This window comes from Pelodiscus sinensis, chromosome 20 (assembly GCF_049634645.1).
Source record: "Pelodiscus sinensis isolate JC-2024 chromosome 20, ASM4963464v1, whole genome shotgun sequence".
NCBI classification, from domain to species: domain Eukaryota; kingdom Metazoa; phylum Chordata; order Testudines; family Trionychidae; genus Pelodiscus; species Pelodiscus sinensis.
This window is the reverse complement of record NC_134730.1, coordinates 797,143-810,608: the sequence shown is the minus strand read 5'-3', so window position 1 is coordinate 810,608 and position 13,466 is coordinate 797,143. Positions and strand designations below refer to the sequence as shown.

The 13,466-nt window shown below is 60.5% G+C and overlaps 1 protein-coding gene across 1 annotated transcript in view; it reads right to left on the bottom strand.

Annotated features, from left to right (window-relative positions):
- DNAH9 (dynein axonemal heavy chain 9) overlaps nt 1-11,294 on the bottom strand; it is a 251,994-nt gene extending 240,700 nt beyond the window's left edge. The window contains exons 1-5 of the mRNA XM_075903450.1: nt 10,169-11,294; nt 6,338-6,534; nt 6,097-6,219; nt 3,886-4,044; nt 2,495-2,625 (exon numbers count right to left, since the gene is read on the bottom strand). Of these exons, the coding sequence (XP_075759565.1) occupies nt 2,495-2,625; nt 3,886-4,044; nt 6,097-6,219; nt 6,338-6,534; nt 10,169-10,543 (985 nt within the window). The 5' untranslated portion in view covers nt 10,544-11,294. The remainder of the gene's footprint in view (nt 1-2,494; nt 2,626-3,885; nt 4,045-6,096; nt 6,220-6,337; nt 6,535-10,168) is intronic.
- Nucleotides 11,295-13,466: the final 2,172 nt, after the last annotated feature.

Here is a 13,466-nt window from a genome sequence, read left to right as displayed (position 1 = left end):
GCGACGCGAAGGGAGAGGGTCCCAGGCCGGCAGGCTGGACCCCCGGCTGCCACTGAGATCAGTGAGCTCGCTGGCCGGGAAAACAGCACCCGAGGGATCATTCGGGAAGCCAGGCCAGGGATTGCGGGGCATCCCTGGGCTCCAGAAGACGCAGAGCCCGGAGCTTGACGCGGGTGGCTGAGGCCGGATGGAAGGTTTGCAGGGCGCTGCAGGTACAATCCCCGGACATGCAGAGGAGCGACGCGGAGCGTTGGCACTGGACGCCCCGGGTCTATGTTCATCCTGCACCCAAGCAGCCAGCCCACTGGGCGCAAATGGGGCACGGTGCAGCATCAAAGCACAGGCACTGTGTTGGCTGCACTGGGTCTCTCGATGCTGTCGGGACTAGGAGGGGCAAAGGTTCCTAGCCCGCCACATGGCTTCCCACGCCGCATGGCACAGGTCAGCCCCAAAGGACAGACACAGCCGCTTATTACAGAAGCATCGCCTGCCTTTTCAATCACAGCCCATAACTCACCCGCATGGCTCTGCTTCCCGGCTGAACCTTGCCAATAACACTCAGACCCTCTCTTGGTCAGTACATCTCCAGTTACTTACAGAACGGGCTCCAGCTGTTGTCTCTGGTTCTAGATCTAAGTAGAACTGGCCGGGGCAAATGGCTGGTCTTTTGGGACTGGATGTCGTGGTGATTTTTCCCCTGATACAGAGGCAGCAGCAGGGCGAGTGGGGGTGAGAACAGGAGCTGGTGGGAACGGGGAGCCAGCTTTTAAGCCAGCTCCTGCCTTATTCCCATCCCCCACGTGTAAACATGCAGCCACTGAAATTGTCAGTGGTGACTGGGATGTAGTGTTAGTACCGTGGTGGTCACTATGCTTGGGCTGCGGGGGACCCCCAGTGGCGGCTGTGTCACGTTACCGAATTGGAGGGAAGCAGCCAGATCGCTGCTGCACCCCTAGGTGGGGGTGTTGGCCCCAGAAATTGGTAAAAAAGGGAGCCATGTGGGGTATTGAATGGGAGCTTATTGTTTGTTGATCTTATGTACGCTATTTGTGTGAGTGTATAATGTCTATGTGTGTAGGTAGGAATCTGTAATCTGTGTGGAAGCTGAATATTTCTCTGAATGTGGTTAAGCATGGCTATGGACAGGCTGAGTAGCCAGGCCCTGTAGGACAATGGCACTCGATGGGCCAAGGACACACCCAAAGAATGGGGGCTGTCACCTGAGAGCAGCCAGCAGTGAAAATAGAGATTGGCCTCTGACCAGGTGACCTGCTGCATACAAGAAGAGGCCAGGAAGGAGGTATAAAGAGGCCATGCGGTCGATGCCATTTTGTTCTCAGCTCAGCACTTCATCCCAGAGGCAGCATTGCAGGGATTGAAGAGCCCAGAAGACCTGTGAACCCATCCTGATCCTAGGATGTGCAACAAGAACTTTTAAACCAGCAGCTGCAACACCTCTGCTAGAGCCTGCATCGAGGACTGGGAGATTCGGGGCATGTAACGTACTGTACTTTAATAACCTCACTCTCATGCTTTTTTTATTGTAATAATAAACCTTTAGATATATATTCTAAAGGATTGGCCCAGCGTGATTTGTGGGTAAGGTCCAGAGGGTAAATTGACCAGGGATCTGTGGCTGGTTTCTTGGAACCGGACAGAACTTGTTCGGGGTAGGTGGGATTGGGTGCTAGGACCCCCCCGCCTGTGTATGAGGCCCGGGGCCATCTGGGGCACGGATATTGCTGGGGTGTCGGAGGGGTTTTGCGCGTGAGGTTTCAGGCAGGCAGCTGAAGCGCTCTGTGGGACTGGTTTGTGGCCTGTTTGGAGAGGTCACCAGTCTGGGGGCTGTAAGGAGCCCCGGATTTGAGCAATTCGCCCTGAGCGGACGCCCTCAGCTGTGTCCAGACACGGCCCGGTAGGTCACAGGCTGTCTGTAGCACAGCCCAGCGGGGGCGCCCTACCGCCCCAGGGCAGTGGCTAAAACCAGTTCTACAAGTTACGGGCAGAGGCTGAACAAAGGCAGCGTGTGCTGGGGGACAACGGGGCAGTCTTGGGCTGGAGCCATGAAGGAGAGAGACTGAGGAGGGGGCTGGGGTTGTAGGGCCCAGTCACCCCCATCTCGAGGGGGGCCTGAGGCATCCTGGCCCCAGTTCCGGTAACCAGATGACATCTGTGCTGGGCTGTACCCGGGAGAAGCAATAAACCCCTCTATTCCACCGGCTGGAGGGGTCTGTTCGTGCTGCTCCGGGGGAACCCCCAACTCGCGTCACAGTGACACATTCACAGAAGGAAACGATGTTAACATCCCTGGCGACAATGCCAGAGCTCCCCCCCCCCCCAGGCGCCCGTCCCAGCAGCCCCTCCCTGCGCCCTTCTACCACAGGCTCCAGAACATCAAGGACCAGTGGCCCTGCAGACCAATCGTGGGGTGGCCGGGGAGAGGACCAGCCGTGAAATCAGCCCGGCTGCGGCAAAGAGGGTGCCCCCCTCTCACCTTCTACCACGTCTCTGCACATGGCTTGGAAGGCCGGGAAGTAGCTGCTCTGCACCCTCTCCAGCAGCTCTGCCATGCGCCGAACTTTCTTGGCTCTCAGCTGATCGTAAATGCATTCCAGGTCCTCGCACCTATGGCAAAGCGAGAGAGAGCGGAGCACTGGGCAGAGATCGCCGCAGCTCAGTCCGTCTGTCTCCATGCCGCCGGCGCTGGGCAACCGCACCCAGCCTGCCGGGCTCACGGGAGCTCCTCCGACTGGCCCCAGGCTGAGCAGGAAATTCAGCCTGTGTATTAAGAGCTGTGACTTGCCTGCAGCATGTGGCAGAATAAGAGCAGCTGTTCTGTGCACAGTAGATCTAGGGGGTTAGGCTGCAATGTCACTGGTAGTTCTTAGGTACCTGTCTCTGGCCTTTCGCCTGCCGCTTACAAACACTTTCAATCTGCCAATAAGCCTGGGAATGTTTTATCCTTGCAGTGACTTTCTCCCAAGTGCTTGGGGATTCTGCTCTGATTACAAAGGCTGGGTCATGCGCCCTCCTTTGACAGTGACAAATTCATTTCGGAGTTTGCATGGTTCAAGAGAAGGCCTTGAGCAGTGCAAGATACTACAGCTTGAACCTCTCTAGTCCGGCGCCCTCGGGACCTGACCGGGGCCGAACCCTGGGAGGCCGATATTGGCTAGCAGCATTCCCAGCACTGCCGCTGCTCACTGGGCTCTTAGGAGACATTTCGGGTACGGTACAGCTAGAGAACAGCCCAGAACACCGAGAGCCAGGGCTGGGGGCTGTAAACAAACTGTATGGGACCCTGGGACACTTGGCCACCCCCGTGCGAAGTGACCATCTGGCTCACACAAATCATGCCGGACCATGGGTGTTGCCAGATCAGAGAGTGCCGGAGTAGAAAGGCTCAGCCTGGACACTGTCTGGGGTGCAAGGCTGGGTGTGGAGGGGTCTGCTGGTGTCTCCCTTTGCGCAGTCCAGGAGGGGCTGAGCAAACCTTCATGCAACTTCGCCAGGAGTGCCTGTGAGCAGTGGGTGCGTGATAACAGCACTGGCCGCCTGTCACTAGCAAAGCCCTGGAGAAACAGCCCAGGCTGGAGAGTGAAGGGGGCAGGGAGCTCTCCGGGTTCCCGGGGTCCGTCACTGCATCGCCTGTTCTTAGCTGTGCTGGGAGGGGTTAGAAAAGGTCCCGTGGGGTTGCAGCCAGCTGCCCGGCAGTGACTCCGCAGTATCCCACGGGCCATGAATCTTCCATGAGCCTGAATAACCATCTCCAGCCTGCGCCCTACTAGAAACTTTCCACGGCTTGGGCTTTGTAGCGTGCGCAGGCGGCGCCGGCGCATTTCCCTCTGGCGGCCAAACGGGCGCTGCCCGGCTGCTGCAACACACCTGTGTGCCCAGAACTCCAACTCCACCTTTGGGGTGGGGCTGCTGCCTTGCAGAAGCGGCTCGGACGACTCTCTCTTCAGTGCTCCCTGGATCTGGTGGCTCCAGTCTATCACCGCTGACTCGATGGCGTGCACGAGAGCTTTATCCACCAGTTCCACGCTGCGGACAGCAAAGACAAAGCCTCCCTGTGGCATTTGGGGTTTGGCTGACAATGCCCGGAATCAGACGCTGCACAAGGCGACCCAGGCCAGCGCTGACGGCACAAGCTGCTGAGCATCTCACGTCCCCACTCGCCTTTTAGTGCAGCAAATCCATTCCAGAGCAAACTGCCAAAAGGTCTTTCAAGCACTATTTGAAGCCACGGTGCAGCCAACTAATGTCCCCGAGGGGCCGCGGGATTAGGGTGGAATACACGCTGGCCCATCGGGGTCCCCCGCCCTCTACAGGTCCTGCCACTTGGTGTTGGGGCGGGACAGGAGGGTGAGGAAATGTATCGTATGGAGCACGAGCGTGTACCGCGGCGCGGTTCGAAAGCAGATCCTGCAGCTGGCTGGGCGTCCAGGGATAGGGAGGCTGGGGGGGCCCATGGAACGGGCCTGATAACACGGGATGGAGGATTTGCAGTGAGGGGGAGGTGGGGCGTACCCTCTCGCAGGGACCGCTGCAGGAAATCGAGGGCGGGCTGTGACAAAGCCGCCTTCACCTCCTGGAGTACGCAGAGGGGCTCGGGGGGAAATATTTAACGCTTCACGAATTTAACACCGTCCAACACCCTGCTGCCAGCAGAGGCTGGTACCTTCTGCTTCCAGGAAGGCAGGCAGAAGCATTAACGCACCCAAAGCATCTTACTTTCTGCCCCGCCCCCCCATTTAGTATCTAAGCTAATGGGACATGCTCGGTTCAGTATCTAAGCTTGCACAGCATGGACCAGACCGTGGCAGGAGGCCGCTGTCCCGGACAGGTCCAGGGGTCAGTGTCTCCAGCAGAGCCAGCTCTCCCAGGGCTGCCCTTGGCACAATCTGCCCAGCTTGCCAGTAGCGACTCAGCGCGAGGTGCAGGCCAAGGGGAGGTGCCGGGTTGTGCCCAAAAGGCTGCAAATGAAGAGCGCAGCTTCCAGTCCCTCTCCCCTGCCGGCAGCACCAATGGGCGCAGGTGCCGACGGTTACTGTGTGGCAGGCACACGCAGGGCAGAGCTGGGCTCCCTCTGCTCAGCCAGCTCCGGGCTCAGCGTCTCCCAGGGCCGGTCTCTGCTGGGCCTCTCCCTGTGCCACCACCGCTCAGCGCCCACCTTCCAGCGGGCTCCTCCCAAGCCCAGAGGAGGAGCCGCAGCCCCAGGAAAACGAACTGGCTTTGTACTAAGTGGAGGGGGCCTCCTGCTGCTCTATCTGCCCCCCTTTGCCATTTCCCCGCGGAACACTACCTTGGCTCGGCCGCTCCCCCCCCCCAAAAAACCAGCTTCCCGGCCCAGCCCATGGGACAGCAGGCAGCTCCGGCGTGCCAGGAAACTCACCCACCCAACTCAAACCTGCCCCATCCCAGCTGCCTGCCTGGCCCTTCCCCGCACAGTGCCCCGGCTGTGCAGGCGAAGGGCAACCGCTCCCGGGAAACCAGCACAGCCACTGCAGGTATGGACTGGACACAGGCGCAGGGATCCGGCCTGGGCCAGGCAGAGTGAGCTGGTAGCCACAGCACAGCTCTCCGGCTCACTCCCGCAAGCCCGGCCCTGCCCCCCCCAAGCCGCCCCACTGGGCCAGCGCACGGCAGCTCTTCTTCGAGGCGTGTCCCTGGGGTGCGCCCCGAGGTGCCTGGGGACACCCATCTCGAAGAGCCTCCCTGCCGCACGGGGTGAGTAACCGTCCCTGCCCGCCTGCTGGCGCACTCCAACCCATCGGATTGAAGTATGCAAATGACCTAGAGGGTGTGAATGACGATTGGCTGCTTTGCCTCTGATGTCACAATCCCATTTGCCTAGACTGTATTTGATCTGAGGAAGTGGGTCTGGCCCAGGAAAGCTCATCACCTAATAAACCATCGTGTTAGTCTTTACCGTGCTGCACAGTCCTCCTGCCTTTTGTTTCAGCCAGACCAGACCAACGCGGCTGCATCTCTCGTACCATTTGCCTAGAGCACCAAATGGACACTAAAGAAAAGAGGCTTTCCCGGATTCTGGTTTCCCGACTGCCCCCGCCCCGCCCATGGAGTTCTTCCCACCAGGGCTCTGAATGTTCCTGAAATGGCGAAGCTGATCGGACGGGATCTTCAGAATGTGCCACGTCCCAGGCAGACAAACAGAAACACCGCCAGGCTGCATACGAGGCCTCTCTTCCTTGGCCCCTAGCAGGGGAAAGGACAGTGAACGGGGGACGTCCTGCTTATTTGTGCATGGGATTCCTAGCAGGAATAAGCAAACCTGCAGGGAGCCAAGCAGATGAAAACTCAAATGGTCACTCACGTTTTTTCATTCTCCCGGTCGGCGTTCTCCATTCTCTCAGAGCCGGCTGGCAGAGGGAGCAGGGTCTTGCCTTTCACTTGGCCGATAACCACAAAAATGTTACTTTTCAGGCTGTGGACATGCCGCATGATGTCCTGGGACACCACATGGGGCCAGCTGCGGTGGTTCTTCTCGTTTGCCAGGATTGGTGCCACCACCTAGAATATAAACCATGGAAACAATGGGCAGCAGAGAGATGGGACGGGTAGCTCATGGGCCCCAGAGCCTGTCATCAGCCAATCACCCAACTGGACCCCGTGTGCCCAGGTGAAATGACCCTGGAGGAGCTCGGGCTGGTCCCTAACGAACCAGGATTCATTTGTATTCGTCAGCCCTGCTGGCAAGCACAGCAGGCTGCAGAGACTGAGTGAGCCCCGGCAGTTGATGTCTCCTTGCAGCTTATATTGGGACACGCATGAAGCAGACTGACCTCTGCCCCCAACACTCCACCTGTTTGTGGATAATTAACAGGCTTACAGGCTCAGCACCTTTCAAAAGGACATTGAAGGGACATGTGTGTTCAGCCAGCCCAGTCTGCTGTCTGCTGACAGTGGCCAATACCAGATGTCTCAGAGGGAGGGATCACAAGAGGTAATCCCCACAACAAGTAAACCTCCCTGTCAACCTCCAGACAAACAGAGGCCAGGGACACCGTTCCTACCATCCTGGCTAACAGCCACTGATGGACTTAACCTCCATGAATCTATAGCTCTTTTTTGAACCCAGTTAAAGTCCTAGCATTCACCACATCCTCTGGCAAGGAGTTCCACAGGTTGACTGTGCACTGAGTGAAGAAAAACTTCCTTTTGTTTGTTTTAAACCTGCTGCCTATTAACCAGCATTCCTGACTGCATCTCAGCTACAGGGCAGCCTTTGGTGCCTCTTGGTGTCTGCTCCTTGCAGCTGCAGGCCTCAGTGACAGCTTTCTTAAGGGGGGCGGCCTCCTAACATCGCATCCCACAGCCTGGGCTTGTCTCACATTGTGACTGAAATCAGACACTTCCTGGCTATGCCCATATGGTTCTGGAGCCTCATGACTGTCCCTGCGAAGCACAGGGGCTCACCTCAGGTGTTTGGAAGGCAGTGGGGACAAGGCCTTTTAAGACCTCCCCCAAAACCCCTGGACTGGCCTTTGCTGAAAGCTCCAGGCCAGCCCCACTCAGTCCACAGGTGATCCAGTGGCACCATATTCTGTGCCCCCGCCCAGCGTGCTCAGTGACAGCCTTGCCCAGAACAACTTACGGCCCTTTCTGCTGCAGAGCGGCTGGCAGCCTTATTCAGCCTGTGCAGACTGAGACCACAAAGCGGCAACTTGCCGCTCAGGAAAAGCGTGTCAAGACCGGACTGGGTCTTCTGTGGCTTGGAGACAGCCGTGCCGAGGGGGACAGTGTCTCAGCATCTCTCGGGAGCCGTGGCGTGTCCTCTCTTCAAGACACCAGCACTCTGGCAACCAGGCCAACGCTTGCCCGTCTGATCTCCCCGTGCTGGCGACGGCTATCGACACGGGTGGCTCAGGGCTCCCTAAGCCTTGCCAGCCGGGCACGGAGCCGGAACTGCCCTGACAGACACGAGCTCGCCCAAGGGACGAACAGAGATGGGTGGCCAGGCTGGCGGGGTTAACTCAGTTCCCTTGGCCCTAAGCTGCAGAGTGTGAGACGAGGGGACGCAGCTGGTCTCAGAAAATGGCTTTTGGAGACTTTTCTTCATCACTGGAGCCCAGCAGGAACCCCTCGTGGCTCTAGTTGCTCCACTTGTGCGCAGGGCCGCAAGGCAGCTTTGCAGGAGGACCCGGGAGCCCAGGGCTCTCAGTCCCCTGGCAGCCAGCCGCACACATGTCTGATTCCAACCAGCCTCTGCTCTGAGGCGCCTGGCTGAGATCTGGAGGAGAGCTCACTGGCTGGAGCTCTCTACACACAGGCATTCTGCACGTTCCTCCAGCTGACCAGTCCGACCATCAGCTGCTTCCCCTGCCAGGCCCCGAACTCTCCCCTCCACGGAATGGCACGAAGCAACGCTCCCATCTCCTGGCCAAAACGCCACACAAAGAAACGTGCTCAGCAGAGAGCCGTACCCACAGCCTGCCTCGGACCTGGGGCCGAAGGAGCCCCCGTGACGCCCCAAAGCTGCTACGTAATAGCGGGCGTTTACAATGCCTCTCGTGTGTTCCTGCCGCCATGTACGGTCACGTCGCACACACACTGCGAGCTGGGCCCTTGTGGCTCTAAGCCTCGCAGAACTCATCACAGACAGAGCTGACACTGCTCCACAGACACACATATGCTACCCTGCAAAATCAAAATTACTTGGCTGGAGCCTACAACTGTGAGCTGAAGGTTCAGTGTCTTCACAGAACAATGCCAGCTCCAGAACGCTGCCGCGTTTCCCTGCTCTGCTCTTATCGAGTGCAATCCAAAAACACGTGTATTGCTACAGCAGTCCATGAGGTGGCGCCTCCCCTGGGAGAAATGCCGGAAGTACATTCTAGTTGCCGGTATTAAGATTACAAACAAAAGGACTCACTGGCTGATTCTTGACTATTCCTAAAGCAGAAATAACCCAGGTTCACGCTAACCATGAGAAGTACAGGTCAATCCCACAGGAACCAGGCCCTAGCTACAGGTGTGCTTCTGGTTTTGGAAATACTTGTCTTCTCATAGACTTTAAGGTCAGAAGGGACCATTATGATCTTCTAGTCTGACCCCCTGCACAGTGCAGGCCACAGAATCTCACCTACCCCCTCCTAGAATAATCCTCTCACCTATATCTCAGATACTGAAGTCCTAAAATGATGGTTTAAAGACCCCAAGATGCAGAGAATCCTCCAGCAAGTGGTTCGTGCCCCATGCTACAGAGGAAGGCGAAAAACCTCCAGGGTCTCTGCCAATCTACCCTGGAGGAAAATTCCTTCCCGACCCCAAATATGGCGATCAGCTGAACCCTGAGCGTGTGGGCAAGACTCACCAGCCAGACACCCAGAACGTTCTCTATAGTAACTCCTGTCATCCCTCCATTGACCTATTTACCACCAATAGTGAAAGGTCAATTAATTGCCAAGATCATGTTATCCCATCAAACCATCCCCTTCAGAAACCCATCTAGCTTAATCTTAAAGCCAGATAGGTCTTTTGCCCCCACTACTCCCCTTGGAAGGCCGTTCCAGAGCCTCACTCCTCTGATGGTTAGAAACCTTTTAACACTGGGAGAGTCTTCTGGGCTAGCCAGGGCCACAGAGGGCAGAATTAAGGGTATGGATGTGGCCTGTGAATGTGGCTGTATACAGCAGCTTTGTGCTGGGAATGGATGGTACGGGGAAGCAGGGATGTGTGGGGCTGGTGTAGGGAGGTAGATAGCGATGATTACCTGTGGCGTTCAGTCCCTCTGGGCACTGTGAGCAGACTGGCCACTGGGCTAGATGGACCCTTGGTCTGACCCCGTCTGGCCGTTCTTATGGTGTTACGTATGCTGTGTTGTGTAGCTCCAGTTTTGCATTGTTGTCCCACAGCAATTTGTTTTCCCTGCTGGTCCCCTAACACTGCCAGCCCTTAGCAACTGGTTTTCCACCTCTCACCTGTGTCCCTGGAGACGTGCAGGGCTCAGTGACCACAGCAGGAAGGGACCCGACATGTCTGCTCCCTGGGTTAAAAGACCCTCCCCCCCTGCGCTCTGCTCGGCCAGGCTACAGCCCCTTAACCTCCCCCACCTGGGAGCCTCTGATGGGGGGTCCCTCCTGGGGCCCCCGGGCTGCTAGACTGGGAGCCAGGCCAGCAGGAGCAGGCCGGGGCGAGCGCCTACCTCCTCCATCAGGGCGGCGAAGTGCTCCAGCGCGCCGGCGGGCAGGTCCCCGCACAGCAGCGCCCCGGCGCCCGGCGCGCCGCGCAAAAAGAAGAGCGTCCGGCCGCGGGCGGGCACGGCGGGGAGCTCGGTGCCCAGCGCCAGCTGCCCCGCCGGGCTCAGTGTCACCAGCAGCAGCCGCGGCCGCCCCGCGCCGCCCTCCAGGAAGCGCCCCAGCAGGGGCCGCGCCTCCGGGCTGCCCGCGCAGAGCTCCCAGCGCCCCGGGGCTAGGCGCAAGCTGCGCGCCACGCGCTCCCCCAGCAGCCGGGCGCGGGGCTCCCAGCTCGGGGCGGCCTCCGCGGGGCTCCCCGCCCGCTCCTCCTGCGGGCTGGCCATGGCGCTGCGCGGGGGGACGAGGGGGCTCGGGCCGGGGTTGCGCGGAGGGACCGGGGGGACCGGGCCGGGGTTGCGCGGGGGGACGGGGGGGACTCGGGCCGGAGTTGCGCGGGAGAACCGGGGGGCTCGGGCCGGGGTTGCGCGGGGGGACCGGGCCGGGGTTGCGCTGGGGAGCGGGTTGCGCGGGGGCTGAGGCCGGGGGGACCGGGCCGGGGTTGCGCGGGGGGACCGGGGGGCTCGGGCCGGGGTTGCGTGGGGGGACCGGGGGTCTCGGGCCGGCGCTGCGCTGGGGAGCGGGTTGCGCGGGGGCTGAGGCCGGGGGGCTCGGGCCGGGGTTGCGCGGGGGGACCGGGGGGCTCGGGCCGGCGCTGCGCTGGGGAGCGGGTTGCGCGGGGGCTGAGGCCGGGGGGCTCGGGCCGGGGTTGCGCGGGGGGACCGGGGGGCTCGGGCCGGCGCTGCGCTGGGGAGCGGGTTGCGCTGGAGGCTCCTTGACGACCGCGTGTTGCGGGGCGGAGTCGGGGTTGCTCGGGGGACGGGACGCGGCTCCTCCCCGCCGGGCTCCAGCGCGGAGCAGCCTCGGGAGCGGAGGCCTGTGGGCGGCCCCGCAGGGTGCGTGTCCCTGTGACTGAGCCACGTCCCTGCACGCCGGAGCGGGGAGACCCTGGGCCCGCCCCTATTGGCCGCGCCCCCGCCCAGTGCTCCAGGTGAGCCGCGCCCCCGCCCGCTGCCCCCAGGGCTCCCGGCTCCGCACTCCCGGGGGGCCGCCAGCTGGTTCCAAGAAACATCCCCGCCACACGCGACATGACATCACAGGCCACGTCCCGGCTGTTAGAAAATCCCGGCCAGGCCTAGGGTCTCCCTTTGGTCCCCGCCAGAAGGCTCAAATACCGGCCCAGCCCTACCCCCAAGAACCAGGGGTGACCACCACACGAAATCATCAGGCAGCATGTTAACGCAAACAAGGTATTACTGCTCCCCATGCAGCTAACCCTGTTCTAGTCCTGTCCTCAAGCAAGGAGTTCCAGAGGTTAAGTTCATGGTGGATAGGTCTATCCATGGCTATTAGCCAGGATGGGCAGGAATGGTGTCCCTAGCCAAACAGGTGCTAGGGGAGGGATCATTTGTTGATTCCTTGTTCTCTTCATTCCCCCGGCATTGACCACTGTCAGACAGGACCCTGGGCTAGGTGGGCCGTTGGCACCATCTGCCTGAGCTAGGACTGGTCCCTGCTATGTATGTGCTCCCTGCACCTGGGGTACCACCTCAGCTGGCCTCTTTGTGGGGCACTTTGTCAGGGCTCACAAAGGTCCGTGTTCTGTAAAACCGGAGCCGGGGGGAGCCCTGGCCAGAGAGAGGGCTGCCCCAACATGGAGAGAGGAGCTAGATGTGCCAGCTCTTCCCAGAGCACCGCTGAGCATGGGGAAAGGGAGACAGGTCTGTTTACTCGGGCAGGGTAGACAGAAGCCAGCCATGTCTTGGAGAGGCCCCACCGAGTGTAGGGCAGCGTCTGGGAGGAAACAGTGCACATCTGGCTGCAAGCACCAGCCCGCCAGGTGAGGCACAGGAGGGGAACCCCGTGCCGGGGGAGGCTGCTAGGCCTGTGGCAGGGGCCTGGCTGCAGCCAGCGCCATTCCCGTGGGCACTGCTGTGTCCGGCTGTGGAGTTACAGTTCTGTGGCCTGGCCCAGCCCCCACTCCAGCGCTCCAGGCGGTTCCAGACAATAGGAGCGCTGCCTGTGCTGAGGACAGTGCATGGAGCCCCACTGCCCCAAGGGGGGAGCAGAGACATGCCTGCCCCGAGCCCCCAGCTGTGGAGTTTCCTGGAGCAGCAGGGCTGGAGCAGGCACAGACTGCCAGAGCACTATGCTGTGCCACGGGCCAGGGGATCACGGCACCACAGGCCATATGTTGCCCACCCCTGCGCTATAGGCTGGTGAAATGGTCCCTACCCTCAGCTAGACTTGCTGCGTTCAGGGCTCCAGACTTTTGCCTTCACATCAGCCGTCCTTCTCCTAACCCAGCTCCGGGCTTCCTATGGCCTTCCCCTTCTTGCCAGCAGGCTGGCACTGCCCCGTCACCCCACGCCTCTGGCCACTCGCCCGGGCTGCAGCCCTGGGAGACACAAACCCTGCCGGGGCTAGGTTATTCTACGGGGGCAAGAGGATCCTAGTGCGAGCGGCAACTCTGCACCAGTGTCACAGCCCAGCCACGCCCCGAGGAGCCGTCCAGCCACCCCGCCCCCATTCTCCTTTGATGCTCAAGCCTTAAGGTCCTTAAAGCTTTGCTGCCGCCGCTTCTTAGGCAACCCTTTCAGGGGGCTCTTGGCTCAGTTCGCTCTCGGGACAGGGGAAAGCTTCTGGTTAAGCAGGGGCTGCCCGAGAGCACCCAGGCAGCTGGTGCAAACCCCTGCAGCTCAGGCGAGCAAGAGGAACCCCAATAGTCGGGCAACATCAGATGCAGAGGGGCAAGGGGGCAGAAGCAGAGATCACAGACCTGACCCTCCCCCAAGTCCGTCCAACTAAAGCACCTCTTTGGACAGAGCCAGCCCGGCTGGAAAACCCTGGGGGCCCTGGCCCACGGCTGCTGGGGAGCAGAGGGGCTCCCCCTTGGAGCAGCGCGCCTTGCGGGTCACGGGGCAGTCCGCCCTTTCCCCGATCCCGCTGCCGTGTGGGTCCTGAGCGACTCGCCCACGGAGCAGGAGAGAAGTTGCCACCTTAAGGTGCATAAGCAGCTGATGCGGAACACGAGCTGCCTGGGTGGCAGAGGTAGAGATTCCACCCCCTGCACTCAGGTGACCCAGAATGATGCTAGAGGGGGCCCTGGTCATGGCTCCAACGGGGGCCGGAGCTCAGTCTGTCCAGCAGGGCGAGAGCAGCCCCAGGGCCTGAGCCCCCCCCCAGGTTTTGTTCAGCTCGGCCCTAGGA